Source organism: Sabethes cyaneus, chromosome 2, assembly GCF_943734655.1.
Source record: "Sabethes cyaneus chromosome 2, idSabCyanKW18_F2, whole genome shotgun sequence".
NCBI classification, from domain to species: domain Eukaryota; kingdom Metazoa; phylum Arthropoda; class Insecta; order Diptera; family Culicidae; genus Sabethes; species Sabethes cyaneus.
In genome coordinates this window covers 235,378,000-235,403,458 of record NC_071354.1, presented here as the reverse complement: position 1 = coordinate 235,403,458, position 25,459 = coordinate 235,378,000, and the positions used below count along the sequence as shown (strand labels likewise).

Genomic DNA, 25,459 nt, shown 5'->3' with positions numbered 1-25,459 from the left:
AAATTCAACCCGATTTTTTTCCTGTACCCTCTCCATCCAGGACACGACACTTCCGGTCAGTGCCTCAAAAGCCTCGACCACCGCCAACGACAGCCGGTTATGAATAAATAAATGAAATATAAGGCCCACGGTTTGGTTGGGTTTCCAGTTTTTTTTTCTCGCAACTTGCCGTTTAATGCTTGTCCCCTCTCGAGAATCGGACCGCAGGCCCGTATGCAGGCTTCTCAAAGTTCACGATTTATATGCTATGCTCCAGTTTCGTCCTGCAGGCGAGACGCATTGCCTACGGGCCCTGTCCGTGTTCAGAATGAGTTTTCCACTTGCTTCTCTGCACCTCGCGCACGGTTTCCAACAACGCCATGGTTGTACAATATTTATCGCTAAAAACTCATTATCAATTGAACATTTGATTAATAATTGCTTTTAACACTCGTGTTTTGTGTTTAATAACTTTCTCCGGTTTCATGCTTTTGCTTCCGCTGTTGCTTTTTTCCTCGTGCGTTTTTTGCTTCCCGATAGCTTAATATCTGATTAGCATAATACGATTTCGGTTAACCTGCTGTTTTGATTATTCATCTATTAGTAATTAAAAGGTAATTAAGCGTTAGATTAGCGTTACAGTATACTGAAATCGAGACGGTTGAGAAAAGTGTAAAATAAATATATCAATTTTTAGATAGTCATTTTCAACATCAGAGATTAGTTACAATCATTTTTGCCTAACAAGTAATAATGTAAAAAATTTGTTGTTCATACTATAACATATCTGCAATTAGTTTCGTGTATTTCATTTGTTTCGTTTCAAGCGTATCAAACTTTGGCTGTAAAGTATTGTTTTTTTTTCAACGTTTATTGTTTTCGTTTTCTGTTTGTGTTTGTTTCTGTGGTGGCTATTCTAAGTCTCTCTCTTATGACATAGTACAAGATCGCAAAAAAGTGAACTGGTAGAAACTGGTCGACAATGTTGCTTCGAAGGACGTAGTGAACGTGTAATCTGGCGTTTATATGTAGGTGTGCGGTGCTAGAAGTGTGCGTTGTGTACAACATTGCATGATGACTAATCGTGATGTTGGGTGCCCGGTGGTGCCCGATAGGCTGGATACGTTTGATTCAGTGCATTCTTGGCGAAGAAATCGCTGTAGTCCTACGGAGAGAAATGACAATAAACATTTATAAACACAGTGTGGTTAGCAATATGTACAGAGATTTTAATTATTAGTTGATAACTATAGCACATGAGTGAGAGTCAATTTGTAGTTTAATCCAGTCCAGAGGCTTAGATAATGTCGTAATTGGTATGACATTAATTTACGAAACGTATAAATATAACTTTCCCACATTTTTAGCATTCCTCTAAGGACTTGCAGAAAGTTTTCACTGCTGTTGTTAAAAATCCCATTTCGGAGTGTGCAACACATGCAAAAAGCTTGCTCAATACATTGATTTCAGTAGAAAATGCAAATTTGGAATTCATTGCTGAGTTTACGCTTCAAATAGGCAACGTTATTATGCAGTATATCAAAAGGGCCCGACTGATTCTGTTATGAAGACTTCGCTCACGCTGTCTCCAAGTCAGTTTTCATGTTACGATATTACTCGAGTGAGTACTAATCTGTCTACTATTCTATACGTTGCAGTTTCATACAGTCGGATTCCGTTCTAGATGTCTTAGAGATCTTTAAATCGTTGGCATAAAAAGAGAGGGCTGCCAGTTCATTTATCAAGAGAGGGAAAATAGCGGTGGTCCAATGCTGCTCCCCTGCGGTACAGCCGAGTTGTTGCAGAGTGAGTTTGAATACTTGGACTCAATCTTCCCACTCAGCCCATGTTTATTGGATACGCGTGAATACGATACCATTTACAAAAAGGTAGGGTATTTATCGAAAGACTGGATCCAAGGGGCAATGCCGTTCTTACTGAGTAGACCTCAACCTGCCAGCTACCGAACCCTTTTCGTTGTGCCAACTGAATTGTGAGACCAACAAAAAGATCGAGAACCAACACCCGATGGGACTGTTGACCGCACGCTAACACGCAAAGCGGGCTTTCTTCTTCGAAAGGTAGTATTTGGGCTCTACCCAGTTCTTGATAGTGCTCGGGACCAATTACAGCAGCTGGTCCTGCGGCGAGACAGTAAGGTTGGCCGCGGGCCTTGCAAGCCTAAACTAAAACGAAGTAAAGAATGACATAAATAGTAATTCACAATTGGCGAAAACAGGCGACGAAAACGGACTTCGTCTTGGAAACTCGGAACGTGGGACGATCTCTAAATTTCCTCGTCCAGCAGTTCCAAAATTATCTTTTATCGGCTGTTGCCAGTAGCTACTAGATTTGTAGAACAGGTATCTGGCCGGCTTCATGGAAGGTCGGTCTACAACAGACCCAATCTTCACCCCCCAAAAGTGCCGTGAATTTTGAATCCGCACGCATTGCCTGTCTGTTAAGTTCAAAGCCTCATATGATAGTGTAAACCGACTAGAGCTATGGAATAATTTGAATGGAAACGACTTTTCAGTAGGCCTGTGCGAGATTTCGAATAATTTCTTACCATTTAGCTTAACCCGAGATTTCGCGAAATTTCGCAAAATTCTAGTTTCGCGAAATCTTAAAAATATTTCGTTGAATTTTGTCAAATCTCATTCGTCATTTCGCGAAATCGAATTTTAAATTTCGTCATTTGCGAGATTTCGCAAAATTTCGATCCGAATTCTAGATAAAGGAATTATAATAGTTTGCAAGATATCTCAAGCAACTTGTCAAAAGGTCTAATATAACAACGAGAGATCCTCTTCGTTTCTGCTCTCTTCAGCTTATTACGGAGAAACAAATGCACTTGAATGCATCTGTATTGCCTCAATCGGTTGCTGGCATTATTAGCTAACTAATCCTTAAGAAATCTTGCGTTGAAATGCGTTTATGTCGTCGTAATAATCAGAAAAGGGAGACATTGAAGAGAATCTCTCATTTCTAGACTGGACCTTTGATAAGTTGCGCGAGATTTGTTTTAATTGTGTGCATCGTATTTATGTTTGCATTCTCTTCACAGTCACCAAAGCTCTGTAACCAACATGAAACATAAACACAAAAATAGGGCCCTACTATACAAGTCATGTCGAGCAACTCGACTCGACTCAGCCACTGTCGAGTGTCGAGTACGAGGAGAATGGGTAGCATAGCGGCTCAATGTAACCAAAATAAAACAGTTCGCTGGTCATTTGCTCACTTTTTAGCGGTTGACTGAGCTGAGTTGCGCAACAAAATCGTATCGAATGTGACTTACATAATACCAAAAGTAGACCAGTCGAGCAAAATGACATTCGACGTGACAAAATCGTAGTCGAAAGGTGGTTCTATGGGAATTGGATAGAAAAGAAATCGTCAACCCTGACTCTCTGACTTGAACAAATATTCGAATTTAAAAAAACGAAATAGGGTGATTCATCTATTTTGAACAGGCGTTATGGACATTTTCATTTCAAAGTCAAACTTTTGCATAAAAAATACTTCAGCTGCAAAAGGCAAGTTTAGTTAACATGTACATCCGCCTATAATGGCGAATCACGAGGCTTGACAGAAAACTTGGGTTCGAATCCGATTATAATTGGCTCCCATTATAGCTTGGTTCAAACCGTGGATCTCCCAGTTTGGTAAAAAGAACGAATTTCGAACCTATAAGTGTTGCTTTTATGCTCCTTCCCGAATCTTATTTTCGCTCTTACCCCGTCACATTTTGTCTCGTTCTGGAAATACTATGAAACACATATGCTTCATTACTTTCTTCTACTGTTTCCTTTGACTGTTAGAAAGAATATTGTTATATATAATAAGTTTTTTAGCTATCGATAAACTTGGAAAGCAAACTGGGTTAAGAACTGAGGAAGGCGTTAAATCGGATCTTTATCAAGGATGCTAGAATGTCATGCTACGGTTCCGTTTAGATATCAGCATCTGTGGCTGATTTATAACTGAAGTTTTTGGAGCGTCTTAGTAGAATACGAAACCTAAAAATAAAAAATAAGAAAACATCCAATTTAATTCTACTATGTGTATTTTATTCAATGACAGATACGTATTTCGCCTACGACTTGCAGGCTTCCTCAGTGTCTAGTTCGAAAACAGACACTGAGGAAGCCTGCAAGTCGTAGGCGAAATACGTATCTGTCATTGAATAAAATACACATAGTAGAATTAAATTGGATAAGTTTTCTTATTTTTTATGATTTATAACGCCGAGTATTAAAGTTACACAAAAGTTGCTGAGAGATATGAGCATGTTTACCAGTCTTATGACAGGACATTATCCGAGCAAATATCATCTTCAAAATCTTGGTTTTGCCCAAGATGATATCTTTCGTTTCTGCAATGCGAAACATCGGAACACCTGCTCTGCAATTGCGGAGCACTAATAAGACGCAGACTGCAGTATCTCAAAAAGGGCCCATTAGAGCCTAGAGAGGTCTGGTTTGTATCACAGATTAGGGTAATTACCCGAGCAGGAGCCAATACCTCATCCATACATAATGAATATCAAATTTAGCTATCATATCTAAATTTGATATTCATTAGTTATCGCATTTTTTGCAGAATAACTTATGAATAACTTGATGAGATATGATGCCTCGATATCGATATATTAATAAGTAATTTTACATCTTTGTACTACACCAAATGAATTACTGAATCAGCTATGAAGCTACAAAGAATGACTTGTAAATGCCTCATTGAGGTATGAAACCTTAATTGACGTCCCGTGTAGCAAAAACATTTGATATTATTTAGATATTGTAATAACAAAACGAGCTATTATTTAAGTGCTTGCAGAACATTTTTAGTTATTGTTTTAGCTATTTTACCTTTTCTGTCAAGCTCGTCAATACCAAATTCAGATATGCAGTTATTCAGGAAAAAAATATCTGGATCAGGTATTCTTCAGTAATTTTCCCCTGCTCGGGTAGGTTTATAAATAAAGAGATTCCTGTTTGGTACCTTTCCCGCTCCAACTTCCAGCCTATCATTTCCTCAATAAAAAAGTATACAGAAATTTCGTTCGATTTCGCGAAATTTTTTAGAAACCCAAATATAATTTCGTTTCGTTTCGAGAGCTCGAAATTGGTCATAATTTCGTTTCGACTAATTTCGTCTAGTCGAAACTGAGCTTGAATTTCGTTTCGTTTCGTCTCGACACAGAAAAAGTCAATCTCACACAGCCTTACTTTTCAAGGAAGCTGACTAGACTTATCATGGCTAGGATGGATGGGATCCAGTGTTGTGTGGGAATTTCGGGTGGAAGCACTATTCGAAACCCGAACCTTTCCTGCCTGCTATTTAACATTGCGCTAGAAGGTGTTGTAAGGCGTGCGGTGATCTACTTGTGGGGCGCGGTTTATAATAACTTCAGTCAATTTACCGATGACGTGGATGCTGGGTATGAAATGAGGAAGGCAACTAGGAAAAAGCGCCCAGCACAGCTCTAGCCATCCCTAGCCCCTACCTAGCGCCTCCACGTAGCCATACCTGGAAATACTTCAATTTGTATAATTAAGTAGCCAAGCTAGGAGGTGAGGGGTCGTGCGGTTTTCAGTTCCTAACCTTACAAATGTAGTTTTAGGCAATTATTAAACCACACGACTTTATTTTCAAGTATTATATGATTTAAACTAATATTTTTGTCTAACTAATCTATTTTCAGAGAGCGAAATAAAGCGCTATATCCTTGGCCAATTGCAGCCTGCCTTCTGGTCTAAATGCCATTAGTTCATCGCTGAGGGTCCGGAGTATCACTTAACCTTTATTAGCAAAGATACTCCCAACGGCTGTGAATAAATCATAATCTATGTATATGGGAAGCGTTTGGTACGGGAGGTCGACGCTTTCTTCCGTCCCCTTGATTTCAAGAAATTTAATGGAATTAGGTATTTTTTCTGGTTCCACTTGATTCCTTGGAATTCTCTCTGCGGTACATGCTGGCCGTTGACAAGAAAAATGATTGATTCAAGTAATCGTCATTTTCCAGGATGCCTTTAAGGGGGCATAGTACTTTTTCAATTTAAAAAAATCGAAATTTTTTTTATTGATTATTTCGAAAGATTAACATTTTGACCATATGTGTTTCAAGTCATTTCGATGAATTCCAAAAATTGACAAAGTTACAGCTATTTGTACCGCGCATGTCTGGAGCGATTACACAGCGAATAAAAACTTCAACGTCGTTTTTCTCGAAATCAGGTTTTGAAAGTCGGTACCATAAATATCTCAAGAACGGCTCAAGCAATTCTCATGATTCTTTTTTTGTTTCAAAGCCAACAAAATTATCTAGTGTTTGACCCATCCTTTTTTCGATATTACAATTTTTGTATTTTTTAGAAATGTTTAAAGTCAATTTTTTCGACTAAAAACCTTACTTTTATATTTGAATGTCCGCCATTTTGTTATGAGTTCGAATTTTAAAAAAAGGATGGGTCAAACACGAGATAATTTAATATACTTTCATGCCGTTTTGGAATTTTTCAATTCGGATAAGCCCCTTAGCGCCAATCCATGGTACCGCAAATCATGTTTTTTTCGAATGATCATGTTCAAGGAGCCAAAGGGGAGAGGGGAAGTGGTTCACATATGCAAACAATATTGTAAATATTAGTATAAAGTGCAATGTTTAATATGCAAAAAACCCGAATCGATTTGATTTTCACGTTATCGAAAAAAAAATATTTGAAATAAGGCAAAAAATATGGTGTTAAAAGTACTATGCCCCCTTAAGAATTGGCTGCGTTAGTGTGAGATTAGATTAGATTAGATTTACCGATGACGTGGATGCTGTCGGCAGAACATTTGAGGGTGTGTCAGTACACTAGGCTAGAATACGAAGTAGAGAAGATTAGGCTAAAGATAACTACATCTAAAATGAAGTGTATGCAAGCTGGTGGGTCCAAGTGCGATGCAGTCCGCTTATTTATTAATTTACATTATCAACAGGCTAATTTTATGCTATGTATGACATGACAGATTTCACGTCAACTCGCCTATGGGTCTATGGCCTATAATTCTTCTGTATATCGTAAAATGGGCATATTTAAGGCAAAAAAGTTTTTCTAATAAAAACTTTTCCGGATAAAAAGGTTCTTAAGTATTTTCGAAAATTATAGCACCTACAAAAAATGATCTATGGGTGACTTTTACAAAATTTTCTGAATTTTCATTAAAAAATACTGAAAAACCCATTTTTGCACTGAAAAAAATAGCATTTTAAAAACTAAAATTCAATTTTCCCAAAACGTGCATCTCGAAAATTGTTGAAATTTTTTTTGGAGGTAGATATATACATGGCCTATAAGTCTCTCATATTTTGCAAAATGGGCGTATTCAAGGGATAAAACCTTACCTACCTATATGGTTTATGCTAAACCAATCTGTAAAACTGTCCAATGGCATCAGCGATAGAACTAATATGGCTGAAGATTTTTATAATCGTCAGTGAAAGACCAACGGGGAACTCTCAGTTTTAAATTCACATCGTTGAAGTATATAATGACATTCAATAGTCCGAGATGGATACCTTGGGGGATCCTAAACGGAACAGCAAATTCCCCAGAACAATTATCACCGATTTTCACTGAAAGCTGACGACCAACGAGATACGAACCGGCTGATAGCTCTGTCGGCTTAGGAAGTACTGTGCTAATCGATGGTTACGATGCTTTCTTTCACAAAAATAAACGCGGACACAAGATCTTCAAAGTTACATATGGCATTTTACAGGAATTGCTCGCTAGGTGGCGTTAATGCGAGAATTATCAACTTTTTTGTTTTAAATTTATGAATTCTACTCGCGTTAATCGTTCCTGCTCGCCGAAAAATTCAGTTACTAGACACGTTCCCCGAGTACAACTTACAAACATATCATCTGTTTCCACCGTTTTCCGACGAGACTAATTTCGCTGATTCGTGCGACGCTGGATAGGTCACAATCATACGTCAGAATAGCGGGTAAGACTGCAGCCATTTTCGTGATGTTGGATGTACTCTCTAATCTGCTACTTAACATTGCCTTGGAAGGTGCAATACGAAGAGCAAACGTGGAAAGGAATGGGACTATCATCATGTAGTCTCACATGCTTCTTGGTTTCGCGGATGACGGTGATATCGTCGGAATCAATCGCAAAGCAGCGAAAGAGGCCTTCAGGCCTTTTAAACGAGAAGTAGTGAAATTGGGACTTATCATTAACACCGCCAAAACGAAGTACATGGTTGCTAGCAGAGCAGCAGACTTTCTACGGATTACATAGCCAGCGGAAGTCCCGTAGTTTGCAAATTTTCCCACAACTGGCGCTCTACAGAACACTAATCCTTCCGGTGGCCCTGTACGGACATGAATCGTGGACGTTAAACTAAGCTGACCGCGGGTGCTTGGGATTTTTGAGCATAAAATTTTGCGATCAATTCAATTGAAACCTTGGTGTCAAAAGGGAAAACGAAATATGGCGCCGACGCATAAACTACAAGCTGTATCAAGTATACAAATAGGCTGATATAGTGTAGACTGCGGTGGGCTGGTCACATGTCCAGAATGCCGCATGAAAGAGCAGCCAAAACTATTTTCATCCGATAACCAGGAAGAAGCCGTAGACTTCGGGGCAGACCCCGCACCCGATGGATGATCACTGTCGAAAACGACGCACGGTTAGCTGGTGTTCGAGGGGATTGGAGAACGGCAGCCGGAGGATCGACAGTACTGGAGGGCCTCCAGTGGAGGCACATCGCATGCGCAGGATCGATGGCAGACCGTCGTCAATAAAGTAAAGAGTAAAGCAAGATGAACTGTTCCTGTTTGTAAAGATCTAGTTAATATTTACATGACTTTCAGGATTGGTGTACGAATCTACTTCGTGATAGAAGACAACAAAATAAATCGTAAAACAAACGGTCATTTTTGTCCTACATATCGGGAGGACTCAATTTTCACCATCGGATAAATTTTGCAGAAATATTGGGAGTACAACGTGACCACGCATCACATTTTTATTGATTTCAAAGCAGCATCCGATACAGTCGATCGATACCAGCAATATGCAACCAGTTTATATGCAATGCAGATTGTAAAAGTGGCAGTATTTGTGACACTCATCGTATGGAAGGTAATTTCACTTTTTTCCCGTATGGTTTTAGACCGCAACGGAATTCCGTGAATGAGCCGTCAAATTTTTTGAATAAATTTTATCCTCAAGCCATGTTTTAGTGAGAACAAGTAGGTTACAGGTTCCGATTCCGCCACGGCAATGAAATAACGATCAATCGATCAAAAGCAAAGCAAACTGTTTTATTCCTACGAGCCGTTGTAAGGTTTTTTCATCCAAATTTAATATTGGGCGTTATTTGCAAAAAGAACAAGTCTGCACTAGATGGATAGAGCCCTAACTGGTAGAATGATTTATTTAGAACAGCTTTCTGTTCGCGCTCCGGTACATGAAAGTAATTCAACTATGGTTGAAAGAATGTTGTTGCAGTCTGGTAAATATAGGTTTGAATCATGCACCGAACATCTCGTTCGTTTGCAGATTCTATCAGCCAGTCATACCCTCCTACTACGTTGTAGTTCTAGTGGCAAATAGGCAGCACCCTCTTTGGATGACGGTCGTCAGAAAGTTGATTCGTCAGAAACAGTGAGGAATGCATTCACTGCATCGCACTGTGGGCGGTAGTGGGACATGATTTGGCAACAGTTGTGTTTAAAATTGAAAACATTTTTCAGTTGAAACTAAAAAAATCAACCAATTATCAACTTTGAACCTGTGTTGTGATCAATCAACCTGGTGACGTCCTCATTTTTACCCACTGTCAGTCAGGTTTGGTCGCTCGCACCCCACTGCGGAATCGTGAAATTTTTCGCATGTAGGTTATTGCAAAAAAAAAAACTGATTCAATGCAAGCTGGAGGCTTAGAATGATAAGAGCTAAGCTCTTTAGTGCTTCTGCAGTGATGGAGCATTCAGTTCTCCAGACAGTTTCGGTAGAGCAAGGGTAAGTGAACTATATTTTGCTTTCAGAGCTTGGACCTTCTGCTGATAAGAAAAACTGCAGTTCATGTTTGACATAATGAACAACAAGGGTGCGGGTAAAGTGCCATTACGGAGTTTCTGTCACTGAGATTTCGAGTCTCATTTAATTTGCATACAGTTTGTTGTGCCATCATTTGCAAATTTTGTTATTCACATTTTATTTCCAATTTCCAAATATGTCCATAAATTTGTTTGCAAACATTAGCAAAATCAGATTTTCTTTTTCATTATAATCCGCTATTGACCCAGTCAGAAGTTCGCCGTTTTTCCGATTCTGTGTGATAATCAAAATGTGAATCTATGAATAATATGATTATTTTGATGATGACGATGATGAAACTACACGCTACACGCTTCGGGCCAATTTTGGCCCTCGTTTTTCTTTTTCTTTTTTTGCTCCTGTCATAGTCAGAATACCCGCGCTCCATCATCGACGCCTGCCGACCAACCAACGTCGGCATCGGCACAGACCGGATCAAATTCAATTTGAAATGCATTCAGTTCGTAGCGTATAGGAGCATAGGAGAAAGCCTCGGATGCTGAATGCAGAATGATCCAATCCCCATGGCCGCTCGGGGCGGCACCAGTGTCGTGAATGATTTTTCGTCTGGAACGTTCACCTGCCGATTGGATTATGCACTCGGTGAAGGTTTTTTTTCGCTCTCTGTCCTTTGATGAAAAAAACATTTGTGATCCCTTGGCGGGAAAGGCAAAGTATAGGAAGAGAGTTATACGAGATGAGGGTTTTGTGCAAAATTTTTATAAATGTGAATAGTTTGATGAGGGATTAATGGAGGAAATTTCTTCGGATTTATTCTATCCTGAATTGGGTAGCATGGGTCCATGCCATCAGTTTGCAGTGGTGAACGAGAATATAGCCAAGCTCACGGAAATCGTGGAATTATGGAATAGAGGATGACAAAAAGTTATGTGAAATAAAACTGCGTGCGATGAAACAAAAGCTTTTGCGTAGCCAAAAAGTGTAGCCTCCACGAGTCGTACAAAACCCGTAGTTCAGCTTTAGGTTGAATTGCACTAAAGTTTGTTTACGGAAGAGAGATTGTTCTATCGACCTGCTCATTTGTGGATAGTTTATGGATCATATGTGGATTAGAATGGATTTTCACCGATTTGTCTGAAATTTTATATAGAGTAAGGAGGGGAAAAGTGAGATGGGGGTAAAAGTGCGATTCAATAATTTATCAGTGCAGATTACGAGAAATTGACTGCATTGGCATGGATGGGTGACTACTTTGACAGGTTGAATCTATTGTACCTTATACGGCAAATACGATATCAACAGGGGATATTACTTGTCGAAAAAAATGTAGTAGCGTTTTACATCACTCACATATTTCTTTTAAAAATGTGGTGAGAACAATTTACAAAATATCTTTCGTTTTCCATAATTTGCCCAAACCCTGACAAGCGCCTAGCGGGGCAAAAGTGCGAATCATGGACAAAGCCAAAATACATAGGTAATTATAGTCCGGTTTAGGCACTGTATTGTACTGCTGGCCGAAGCAAAACAGTGCCATCCGCTGGTGATACAAAAAATAAACGTTTGGTAAAGTTGCGATCTGGTGTAGGCTGCAGTGTACCAGTGGAACATAAAAATGGTGCAAATTGAGAATATTGAAACTTTTTGAAACTTATCGCAGATTGAAGATATTATGGTTTTGTTAGCTACTGCTGTGCCAATTTCACAGATTTAAGCTTCGCACTTTTGCCCCGCGGTACTCGAACTTTCGCACCGCTAGTGGAGTAAAAATGCGAATCGGCACTTGATCAGAAAAACGAAGAATTTATTTAGCATAACACTATTACCCCGGATGATTAATAGTTGAATGCGTTGAATATTGAGTTATTGCATCAATATAAAATATATTTTACTGCTGTGCTTCTTTATATCTCATGAAAACTGATGACAACTTCAAACGTCGCACTTATGGCCCACCCTCTCTCCTCTCCTCTCCTCTTCTGTTGGGTACTCTCACCACTGCGTCCATTATTTTGAGCTATTGTGGTATGCCCCATTGTTTCTTTTGCTGTACGCTTCAGGCTTACCTATCACTTATCACTGTGGTATGCCCCACCCTACTCTACAGCTGGTGGTAACATATCAACACCAATGCTTGGAGTTTGACCTTTTAGTTTATTTCCTGCGTATGCAATTAGAAGGCACAAGAAATTTGCCCATGGATACTCCATGGGATTGTTTATAAAGTTTGCATTGAAATGCCAAATAATTTTTCTTTATAGAATGTTTCATTAGCATTAATTGTCTATCAAGACTTTCTATAAGAAACAAAACCACCGGGAGTAGCCATTATCTTGTCTACGTTTATAATCTCATCATAATCTCATAATCAATGTAAATCATGCAATGAAATTATAAAATAAAACTATGGTCTCTGGAGGCTGCACTCCAGAAGGTGTATCGAAACAGTACGATTTGTTTCCATTTGGATTCGCGAAAGCATTGTGACTTGGACATATTCCAAAATTATCGTGCAAATTTCAACAGAAAATTTTCTCAGCAATTCAGGAAAAATATTATCCGAGAAAAGTTTTTCACAAAATTTGTTGTCTTTTATAGTAACAAAATAATTACGTTAGCGTTTTTATTGCTCCTGAGTTACAGTACAACGGCACAAGCCTATGAATTAAGAGGAAAATAAGAGAAAAATATTCCTTTTGATAAAATTGTTGGTAAATTTTCTTAGCATATTTTCAGATGGATTGCCGATGCATCTAGAACTGGTCCGTCTCTTGCTGCTGTTGGAGAAAAAATGGAAAGGAGCACGGGAGCAAGCGTGATAAAAAAAACTAGTTAAATGGGACAGAAAAAGAGGAAAAACGCGAGAGAGAAAACGAAGAAAAACTGGCATGAAAATAAAATAAACAAAAGACGCAATGAAAGGTAAAGCTGGACGTAAAAAAGGAAAAGAGTGGAAAAGAAAAAAACGGAAGAAAAAAGTAAAGCTAGGTAAAAAAGAGGAGACAATGAGGACAAACAGGACAAATCACAAGAAAACGGGATAGAAAACGATAAAATATGGGACAGCAAAAAAATTGAGAAACGAGAACAAAATAAGAGGAAAATTGAGAGAAAAAAATTGAAAACGGAAGATAGACGGGATAAAACGAAAAACAGAACGTGACAAAAAAGGAGGGAAAGCAGGACATGCTTAGAGGAAGAACGGGACAGACGAAAAAAAAAAAGAATTAAGAAGGAAAGGAAATAAAAACCGAATCTAGAAAAAACAGATGGAACAGCCCAGAGAAAGCTAGAACAAAATCAGGACCGAATAGAGCGAGAAACGGGACAGGAAAAGAAGAACACATTGAACAGCAGACAGAAAAAAAGAGAGAGGAAAGAAAATAAAACGTGACCAAGAGAAGGAAGACGGGATAGAAAAAGAAAAAAAGCGAGACAGAAAAGGGGGAGAAAAGAAAAAGAAAAATAGGGATGTGACAAGAAAGGGAAAACGAAACAGAAAGCATTGAAAAAAAGAAGGAATGTGAAAAAAAGGGCGAAAAAGACGAAAAACGGAACAGGAAAGAGAAAAACAGGAAGAAAATCAAGACTAAATATAGCGAAATACAAACGGGAAACGCAGAAAACGTTGAACAGTGAAAAAAAAAGCAAAAACGAGACAGAAAGAGAAAAGGAGGGAATACAAGACAGATAGAGGGAAGACGGGACAAATAAAGAAACGAAATCGTGACAGAAAAGGTGGGAAAACGGGAAAGAACAAAAAGGAAATACGAGCAAGGGAAAACGGAGCTGAAAACAAGAAAAACCCAAAGGGAAAAGAGGAATAGCTCTGTCCCTAGAGGAAACTAGGAAAATGGGGAAAAGATGTGATTAAAAATGTGAAAAAGATGTGATAAAATGTTTGAAAGATGTGAGTGAAAAACAGGACAGAAAAAGAAGAAAAGAAAAACAGAAAAAACAGATCAAAGAAAGAGCTAAATCTGAAGAAAAAGACGAAAAACAACAGAAGATAGAAAAGGAAAATCGGAAAGCAAAGGGAAAAAAGGGAGCCAAAAACGGAATAAACGTGACAGAATAGAAGAAAAAATGGGATATCTAAAAGAGAAAAAACCGAACAGACGGAGACGAAAAGCGAGAAGGAGGAGCGGTAAAAAAAGACGAAAACTGTCATCGGAAAAACGGAAAAGAGAAGAGGAGAGACGAAAAACGAAATAACTACAAATAATAGTGAAAAATAGGATTGAAAATAAGAAAAATTAGGAGGATAGGAAGTAAAGAAAAACTAAACACTGAGACTCGGGACAGGAGCAGAAAAAAGAAAAACGAGAGAAAAAGAGGAAAAACAAAAAGGAAAAGAAGAAAAGTAAGAGAAGACATCAGGAAATGGTACGAACAAGAAGAAAAATCGATTCATAAAGTCATAAAAATGGGACTGGGAAAGAAAAAAAAAAGAGAACAGAGAACGTGTGAGAGAGTGAAACTAAAATTCAGCTATAATTTCAAGTAAAACTTCTTATCTAATTTCATAATGCCCAAATTCAAGTTCCCAAATTTTGAGTTTTCCCAAATTTAATTATTGTGATAATTCCAAAATTTGCTGTGAAACAAACTACATACGACACGGTTTTGTAAAGAGGAAAGATAGGGTTTATAAACGAAGTAAAAAAAATATCGGCGGTCATCTTGGATTTGGCCGCCATGTTGAATTTAAAAAAAAATCGTCGTTTTCGCCATGATCCCCCCAACCGATTTTAATTTTAAGACCACTTTCGGAAAGCTGAGAAAAAATGCTATAAGAAACATTCATCAAATTACATGTGTAGTGGCATTAAATAAACGAAACAATTAATTTTTTGCACCAAGGTTTACAACTCTCATATAATGGTATATCTTGTTAAAGAAAATTAATTGTTTTATTTAGTTATTGCCATTGTACACCTAACTTGATGGATGTTTCTTATAGAATTTTTTCACACCTTTCCGATGGTGGTCTTGAAATTAAAATCGGTGGGGTGATCATGGCAAAAACGGCGTTTTTTTGATAAAATCCAATATGGCGGCCAAACCCAAGACGGCCTCCGATTTTCACTTTGTTTTTAAGCCCTATCTCTCCTCTTTACAAAACCGTGTCGTTTGTAGTTTGTTTCATAGCAAATTTTGGAAATAACACAATAATTATATGAAAATTGTGAACCTTGCTACAAATAACTGGTTGTTTTATTCAATTAATGCCATTGCACACCTAATTTTATGAGCGTTTCTTGTAGCATATTTTTTCAGCTTTCTAATGGTCTTAATATGCAAATCGGGGTGGGGCTCATAATGAAAACGGCGATTTTTTGATAAAATCCAATATGGCCGCCAACATTTTTTTTACTCCATTTGAAAGCCCTCCGCTTCTTGTTTACAGAACCGGGCCATTTGGTAGTTGTTTCATGGTAAATTTATAAAATTTCACATGATATAGATCTCAAGGTTTGCTCAAAATTCAACAATTTTTGAAACTGCTAGGCCCCTTGGCAAACGAAGGGTCCACTATTTCGAGGTATCAAAAGTGTAATTCTTATTATTTAACCATTTTCAACCAATTAAGCGCAAATGTTCCAATATTTGAAGACTTCGTGTCAGTAGTGGCCCCGTTTCAGCGAGAATTACTCATGTTTTAAATGAGAATGAAACGCGTATCTGAAAGGCGCATTTTCCATGGGTATTCCACTGGCTTGTTTACAGATTTTTTCAAATGTTAAATAACTAGTAAATAACTCTCAACCCACAACTGCTACCACTATTAGAAAGCTTTCATATCAACAACACAACACATACAGTTAATCACCGCACAGATGTAGATGGAATAAGCTGCATATACGCAGGGCTCCTACACCAACTCAAGACTATAAAAAACCGAAACCAAAATCAAAAAAGCGACAGCCAGACGACAACAACCCCACAGACCAAAATTACAACCACCACAGCAAACTCCAAAACTTTGTAAACCAATCACACCCACCACAACAAATCAGCCACTCTAGATAACACATAAAGCTCTGATAACTCAAAGCTTAAATAAGCTAGATAGCACAGTGTACGCAAACGCAACCAAAGTTAGCAAAAAGTGAAAAAAGAAAACATTCAAATGCACAATCCTCTACAATTTGCAAAAGAAATGGTATAATCTCAATTTATAAAACAAGCACTGCTCTATCAAAACCTTATACTAATTATATCTCCTAAATTAGCTTAAAACTTGGACTAAAAATCTCTTAACAATAGACCGCAGAGCTAGTGCGCTTAACGTAAAACGATACCTATGTGAGTAAAATTATAATTTTGTACGTTACATGTTGTCAATAAAACAAACAATTGCTAGATTTCCTTTGAAAAAGGCCGAAACCAACGGCCGAAACGTCGGATATACAACAAATATCGTTTTGAAATCATTTCGTGGACTGCAAAAGCCGTATACCTAAACCAAACACTATTCACAGTCGAAACCAGTAAAATAACTAGTTAAAGTTTAGTAGCTATTAAGTGTTGAATCAAGATTTTATTTAATAAATCAAAGTAACGGTCAGGGTGATAAAATCCACACAGAAAAAATCTCTCGAATGTACCCCATATAAGCGGAATATGGGAGAGAATGGTGCAATTTCATATCGAGCGGTTCTACCAGTGCTTATGAATCGCAAGAAGCGTAGTAGTTTCTAATACTATACAATTTTTACATCTCACTTTCAGGTTTGCGGACATTTGAGGAACCTTTATTTTTAAGATAATAGGGTTTAAAACTTATGAAAACTTCATAATATTAGGTATCAAAATGTTTCAGCATATCAATTGGAGAGCTCTCTCTTTCTTATATTGACCGTTATTGTGCTTTTAAAGAGCTCGTTCAAATAGCAGATTTGAAAATAAAAATTATTTAAGTATTCAAACTGTATAAAAAATTTTAGCTTTAAAAAACAGACACAAAAACATGTCTCCACTGGTTGCATGTGACACGTGAATCATTTTAAATTGTCAGCTCAATTTGAAATGAATCCACGTTGCGTCTGTCGATTCAATCAGTCCAACAAATTAAGTGTTATTTTAGCTCCCCATCCATATCAACCCAGTTTTCAGCAAAAAAAAAGAGGATGGAAAATTGTTATTATAATGAACGTGTGAAGCACGCTCTCGTTTGCGTATCGTCCATATAGTGGAAGATGGATTATTGCTGTTCGCTTGCCACACAGCAGCATGAACAATTCATACTGATCCACCCAAACACCCGCACGTAAACATACTTTCACATAAATTGACTGGTAGCAGTAATAATAATGGCTATGTGGGGTGGAGTTTATCAGAGGTAGGCTGAATCATATCAGAAGCCATTTCACGCTGGACTACCGGCAGGCAGACAGCAGAAGCCCTCGACGGACTGACGGTTTGGACGCTCGGCGGATGCATAGTTTGCAGCTATGTTGTTAACGGTAATAATAATTACGATCGTTATTATTATTTCAGAATTACTGGTAAATACGGATTATGCGCTGTATTATTCGGCTTTGGAGGGAAGATACTTGCTGGCATTTGAACTCGAGTGCCTCTGCCGTTCGAGTACGATTGTTTCGCATTGCAACGGTAGTTATAAGATGCTGTACCTGAAGAAGCAACTCGATGCTTTTCAAATAGGGTTTTATTACTGACTCCCGCACTTCAAGTACAAGTTCCGCAGATTCGATTGGTTTCGCGTAATTAATCTCGTCCCGGTGGTGCAATAATTGGACAAGAAATGTTCGAGCGTGTAATTGTTCAAAACGATTTGACGTACAATAAACATTTTAAAGGCAATTCCAAAATGGCACGGGAACGGGCTGTAAATTCACACCTAGAACCAATAACAATCGTTTCAAAAAGGTGATTATCAACATGAAGGCAACATAAACATAAATTGGATTCGTTCGCAACATTCTGCATGAACAAGGCGGGGCCGATCGGCTCGGCAGTGAGGTAACCATAATTTCGCGCTACATCGCGTTTTCATTCAATCGAAGAATCATCCAGACAGAACAATATCGGTTGATTTGTGTGTTCGCGGGCTTCCGGTTGCAATTTCCTCTCGTAACCGCTTTCTCCTACATACGCACACAGTTTGTCTAATTAATTTTCCTATCATTAATTTCGTACTTATCCCGAGGCAAGCTGGTATTTTTTCTACTATAATGTAACGAATAAAAAATGGATTCAATGATCGGCATATGTACTAATTCGTTGCAACGAAATTTATTGCACTTCATCACTAACCAGTTTATGAGACAGCTTCAGAAAATACATTGGTTAGAGGTTCGTTTCATTTCAACGATACTGACACTGTTGTGCAACGACAGCAATTTGCTGTCATCGAAACTATATGCTCTAGGTAGCACAACAAATCGCTGTTCAACTGCTTCTGACAATTATCCCCACAAAGGAATCAATGCCGGCTGGATTGGATCGCGTCGCGCCCGTCGCCCGTCGTCGGACTGGCGAACGAGGAAGCGGCGGCGGATGTGGTTTTCCCGGGTAACGCAAACAGTGCCAATTCGTTCGGAATAAAAATGTAACACGCGGCATATCATTGTACTCTACACGATTGCATTCAGCGACACAAACATATCCCACATTTTGTGTTTGTTTAATGTTGGTAGCAGCAGCAAACCATTCGGAGCGTGACAAGTGCATTCGAGAGTGCACCACACCGCACCGGGGGAATACGGACTGAATGTAATTACTCAATGCAAATGCAGTGCAGCCGCGCCGCATTTGTGCGTACATATGTTACACATTGTGCAAAAATCTGCTCGGTCAAGTGACAAAAGGGGATTCCGATGTTACTTGAGTTGAATAAATTGGATTACACATTCCAGGCGACGGCCGGCGCCAGCGGTGGTTTCGTTTATTTTTCCTACCCCGGTCAGTTGTTTTAATGAGCAGAATGTCAAAGGTTGTGTAAGCAAAGGGAACTTATTAATTGGAATCAAGATTTACGGGATTATCGGCAATTGCTATACTGAACTGAGCGAACCATATGACGAATTTACGAAATGAATAAAATTGGGGGCCTTCCCGACATGTATTAATGAATTTGGTTTAACACAATAACCGAAACGTAACAAATTTATTCCAAAACTCCCAGAGTTTAGGTTTGTCATGTTAAATGAGAGACTTCGGTCGATTCCTAGGTGCTTCCAAATTGGTTTCAAAAATACAGAAAATTTTGAAACCCATTCTTCACCGAAAACTTGTAGAAGTACGATTTGTTTGAAATCATAATGTAAGATTCCATTCTATTACAATATATTTACAGAGGGTTATCTAATCACATATGTTTGGATGCAGAACGTCTTAGTGAAGGTTCTTAAGAAAGATGTTCTGATTGTGTGAGAGGTAATATGTTACAATGTAGTATCCTAAGAGTCCTGTACAAAGTACTTCTAATTCAGATATCTATGCGGCTTCTTGACGGTAGCAGGCAGGCTTCTGTGCCTAAAGATATTGTGTTACGCTTTGCGAAAAAGATTACGATCGATTCAACCATGAAAAGCTATGGGATGCCGTCAAACCCAAAGGAGAAAATTTCCGTTGGGTCTTCTTGAGAAACCATGTGATTTACAAATACAGTTATCATCCATGTTAAGTTCATGAACATATAATGCAAAATTTATGCATTTGTGCATAAGTTTTCCAATATTAAAAATGCTTTTCTTTCTCTATCCCACTTCTCTGTATCATCTCTATTTTTATCCCATCTTTCTTCATCACTTCTTTTTCTACCTGTATTTTCTTTCTATTGATCTTTTTCTTTCTCTCTTTTCTCTTTTGCTTTTCCCTCTCTGTCTCTCTTCTTTCTCTATCATTGTTTCTTTCACTCTTTCGCTTTCTATTCCACTGTCTTCGTTTAGTTGGCTATTCTTCTTCTTTTTACCTGTTCCTTCTCAGTTTCGCTCTTCATTCACCATGTTGCTGCTCTTTCTGACATCGTACAGTAATCCTATTAGACAGGTAGTTCTTTATGGACTTGAAGCTGTGACGATGCTCACAGAGGACATCCGCGCCCTTGTCGTGTTCGAGCGGTGGGTGCTACGGACGACATTTGGCGAAGTTCAAACTGAAAGAGGAGAGTGGCGAAGGTGTATGAATCACGAGCTACAAACACTGCTTGGAGAGATTCCTATCGTTCATCTAGCGAATGTCGGTAGGTTGCGGAGGGTCGGACACGTCGTAAAGATACAGAGTGCTCTTTAACAATCCCACCGGCACCAGGTGGACACTACTTGAAACAGCACGAGCCACCCCCGTTTTACACTGACGATGACGAGAATTTTGAACAGCCTTGAAAACAGCGTTCTTTTTTACTGGATAAAACAGCATTATATCGGTGGGAAAAATAATTTACAGACATTGTCAACTTTGTTCATTCAAGAGGATAAATAAAAATGGACCCAAATTACTTCCCTACGGTACTTCTGAACATATGGTTGCAGCATAAGATTCGGAGTATGCTATCTTTCGGTCAAGTATCCATGGATCTATCTCATCAACGAGTCACCAATGTAATTGCCCACGACCTTGCAGGCCTTTGCCATATCTGTGTATACGCAATCATCCTGATGACCTTGTTTCTATTTAGTGACTCGCGTGATGAACTCGTACAAATATCAAATTCTTCATAACCGAGTACTTCAAATGGTTTCGGGAATAACCAATTGCGGGTAAAATAACCAAATCAAAGCAAAACCTAGGTGCTACATTCCGTTATCGAAACTTGACCTTCTGTTTTTATACGCAGCCAGCTGTTAGAGTGCAGGACAATTGCAGGGAGAGTTGCTACGATCCTATTGACTCTAACAGCCTCTCCCAGTCCGGATTCGAACATATGACGACTGGCTTATTTGGCCAGCATCCTACCTCGAGGCCAACTGGAAGGTTGGTAAAATAATCAGTCTTCTATTGCGTGATAAAATCACAAAGTTCGACAACGCAACAAAACTTGATGTTAGACTGTAAGATACCAGACGGCCGTGTGGCGTAATTGATTAAACAACACGCTCAACTAGAGATTGAGAGCTGTGAGTTCGACTCTCACCCTCGCATAGACGATATTTTTAGTCTAAGATCAAGATTTTCAGTTTATATTATTTTTGATTTGTCACATTAAACATTTACTCTTCCCGTGAAGAAAAAATTAAAGTGACTTATTGTCAACCAAAAAAGGAAGAATTACCAACTTTCTCAAATTATTTTAATATATTACTCATTCTAAAATCATTGTGGCTTGATATGGCTTCCGTGATATGGAATATTAAATACATTCAGGAAGGCGAAGGCTGAAATCATTAACAAGAGTCGCTGTATGGAAATTTTCTGGACACCGTGCGGTCTCAACCCAAGTAACTATTCCAAGTTTTATTACGTTCGTACAGTGGTTTTCATGACCAATTTCATAAATTCGCTAATAAAAGTATGAGGTTCACCAGAACTTTCTGATGACCGCTATAAAACTGCTTTCTGACCAAGTGGTCCACCCGTCAGAATGTTTTCATAACCTCTATAAGAATCAGGGTATAAGCTCAAGTAGTCGTATAACGCTCTGCTGAAAGCTGTAATAAAACCGGTTAAGCTTTCGCTGCTTGACAGCCATCGCCATGATTTAATAAAGCTTTTCGCTTTTCGCTCTGGTAAAAGCTAAATAAGTTGGCCAGCTTTATCAACATGATTATACATCCGTGAGCAGCAAAGTTCATGTTTTACTGTCAGATTATTCTGATCGATTTGGTTTATAGCGACTGTAATAAAATATCCCATAGAATATTTAATAAATTTTAAGCAGTTCCGTTGGTTTACAGCATGTGCGCATTTAATTTTATCGTGCATATTGATATGATAGAAAAATAAAATCGACGCGCCACTGCAATTTTGTAATGTTCGAAAACTGGTTGTTTTAACAAAATGTATATATTCAGTTATTCAATCTCAATTTTTAGCAAAACCATTTTAGTTGCTTCCTCTGACAGGAAAACCGATTGATAATAACTTTCTTTCTGCAAAACACTTTGCTTTGGTGAATTTTTGTTTGCGAGCTAAAACAAAATACTGGCATATGGCAATCCTAGCCTAAAAAAATGATTTTGGTGTTGAGCTTTGGTATTCTTTATAATAGCAGCAAAAAACTGTTTGGTCAGGATGTTACCGTTTTAATAGCTCTACAAAACTAACAGATTTATTGCGGTTTGACAAGTAACCGCGATAAGATCAATTTTGATTGGTGCGCCATTTTGTGTTGCTACGCCACACTTATGGTAAGTTTATAGTAGACGTGGTGCAGCCAACAAGTTTTAACGTGGTAATATAAGCAACCACAATAAATTTGCTTTATTAACGGGACATCAACAACTAAAAATTTTGAAAAATTCATTATTTTTTATTTCAGATTTTGATTCTGCAATCTTTTCCGCTTATTTTGATATCAACTTTGTAATGATCTGACCACGGGAAGTGGCCGAAAAACGATCATACACATAAGCATTCCAGTGCGGCGTGGAACAACCTCGTCGGAATAAAACGCCGCTCCTGAAAAACCACTATTTTCAAACTTTATGTATCTTTTTCTCAGAAACTACACAACGTATTGGAACAAACTTTTTTTTGTTTTGTTGGTAGGAGCTTAGCAAAGACTTTTATAACTTTTGAGTTTTGTAAACGAAATACAGCTTGAGAAAAACGAAAAAGAAGAAGAAAAGATGGCTAAAAAAATAAAATTTTGTCTTCTTTTTCTGAAATTTATTTTAATGAAATTTTCAAAAGTTTAGAAGGTTTATGTCCCCTTAACAGTTTTATTATGGTTTTCTAGCTAGCTATAAGTATGTTTGGACTTGTATGCTCTTGGTATTGGGCAATACCACAATAAACCCGGAGGTAATGATTAATACCGCAATAAAACCTTTATAAAATTCAAGTAAAACCAAGTGGCTTTAGAATTGTTACTTGGGTAAGGGGCCCACTTTTCAGGAGTTTTATATAACCTCTTTAAGAATCAGGTTACAAGCTTTGGTAAGTAAGTCTTATCACATTCTGCAGTAAACAGTAACAAAACTGATTGTGCTTTTCCCTGCCTTACAGCTTTCGCCATAATTTAATGAAGCTTTCCACTATAAAGCTATAAAGCATACAGCTTGCTCCGGTACAAAGCTAAATCAGTCCACCAGCTTTGTTAACTTGAAAATACACCCCTGTGTGAAAAAGTTAAAGTTTTACTGTACCCCAATCGGTTTAGTTTATAGCGAGCATAATAATATATCCCACAGAATAATTAATAAATTTTCAGCAACCTCCGTTGGTGTGCAGCATATGCGCATTAAATTTTATCGTGCGTATTGGTATAATAGGTGGATAAAATCAACGCGTCATCGGAGTTTTGCAATTTTCGAAAACTGGTTGTTTTAACAAAACAAATATAATCAGTTAGACAATCTTAATTTCTGGCAAAATCATTTTAGTTGCTTCCTGTGACAGAGAAACCGATTGATAATAGCTTTCCTGTTGCAAACCATTTCACTTTGATGAGTATTTTTTGCGAGCTAAAATAAAGTAACAGAATGTGGCAATATGACCTCGCATAAAAAAATGATTCAGTGTTGAACTATAATATTTTTCAAAATAGCAGCAATAAATCTGATTGGTCAGGGTGTTACCGTTTTAACCACTTATATGGCACGTTTATAAGAGTCGTGGTGCAACCAACTAGTTTCATCGTGGTAATACAGTAATGTACCGAATTTGTCAGCCCCATGTTGAATTTTGGGCTGACAAAATGGAGAAACTGACAAAATCGGGATTTTTTTTCAAAATTCAAGACTTAAAACCTTGCAATATTGAAGACTTCTACTGAAAATTAAATTTTAACTCTCAATTGGTCCACTGCACACTGGTCCAGAACTTTTTTTGGTGCGCATTAGCTTTGAGCAGGAAAACTTGGTTTTAGGTTTACCTTTGGAAGAGTTTCTTAAAATTACAAGTTCTATCGTCCAGCGGAATTCAAATTTTGATTAATCCCCCTAAAAGTGCAGTAAAAAATTATTTTTCTTCAGTTTCAATATAACACATTGATGATTTCTGCAAAGTACAGCATATGATTACAAGAAATTTTGCTGAAGACAGTAACCTTATATCTCTTCAGCAAAGATAGAAAAATCCTATTTAAAATCAGTTTTTCAATTCTAGATGCTTTTGTATTTGTTGTATGACTTTTTCTTGTTTAACAAAGTTGTACAAATAGTAAAAATACTCAACATTGCTGAATATAGTACGCCTCTATCTTTGCTTGGTTAGGAACTGTAAAACCTTTTCTATAAAAATACCCCAATTTTGATTCCGAGTCGCAAGAAGGCATCATTTTATTCAAAAACTCTTTCCAGAGAACCAGAATAGTTTTAAGCGGGCTGAAAAGTTTTATAAATCATGCTGAAAAGCACAAAAGTTAATCAAAATTTATAGGCTGACAAAATCGGGATAAAAAGCTGATAAAATCGGGGGTAGACAAAATCGGGAGCTGACAAAATCGGAACATTACTGTATAACCAATCAAAATAAATTTGCTTTATTAACAGTTTAATTATGGTTTTATAACAAACTTTAAGTGTGTTTTGACTCGTATCCTCTCGGTACTCTTCTATCTATACCTATAAAAATGGATTTCTGTCTGTCTGTCTGTCTGTCCGTATGCTCCTTATAGAATCGAAAACTACTGAACCGATCGGCATGAAAATTTGCATGTAAGGGTTTTTGGGGCCAGGGAAAGTTCTCTCGATGGCAAAAGACCCCTCCCCCACTAAGAGGGGGAGCTCCCATACAAATCTATGCCTATAAAAATGGATTTCTGTCTGCCCTATGTTCCTTATAGTATCGAAAACTACTGAACCACTCGGAGTGAAAACTTGCATATAGGGACCAGACCTTTGTTTTTGGGACCAGGGAAGGTTCTTATGATGGTTAGAAACTAAGAGGGGGGGCTCTCATACAAATGAAACACAAATTTCTGCATAACTCGAGAACTAATCAAACAAATGGAACAAAATTTGACATGTGGGTGTTTTTGGAGACAAGAATTTTTTCTATGATGAATTAGGACCCCTCTCCCTTTTGAAGAGGGGGGGGGGGGCTCCCATGTAAATGAAATACAAATTTCCTCATAACTCGAGAACTAATCAAGCAAATGGAACCAAATTTGTCATGTGGAGGGTTTTGGAGGTAGGAATTTTTTTTTATGGTTTGAGACCCCTCACCGTGGTAGGACTATCATACAAATTAAACAGAAATTTTTGCGTAACTCAAAAACTAATCGAACTCGAGAAATTTTAGACTCTTTAATAAAACATTAATCAATAACAAGA

The 25,459-nt window shown here is 37.9% G+C and overlaps 1 protein-coding gene across 1 annotated transcript in view; it reads right to left on the bottom strand.

Annotated features, from left to right (window-relative positions):
- Window positions 1-609: 609 nt before the first annotated feature.
- Window positions 610-25,459, bottom strand: part of LOC128736796 (putative mediator of RNA polymerase II transcription subunit 26) — a 331,101-nt gene continuing 306,251 nt past the window's right edge. The window contains exon 9 of the mRNA XM_053831285.1: window positions 610-1,144. Coding sequence (XP_053687260.1) covers window positions 1,058-1,144 — 87 coding nt within the window. The 3' untranslated portion in view covers window positions 610-1,057. The remainder of the gene's footprint in view (window positions 1,145-25,459) is intronic.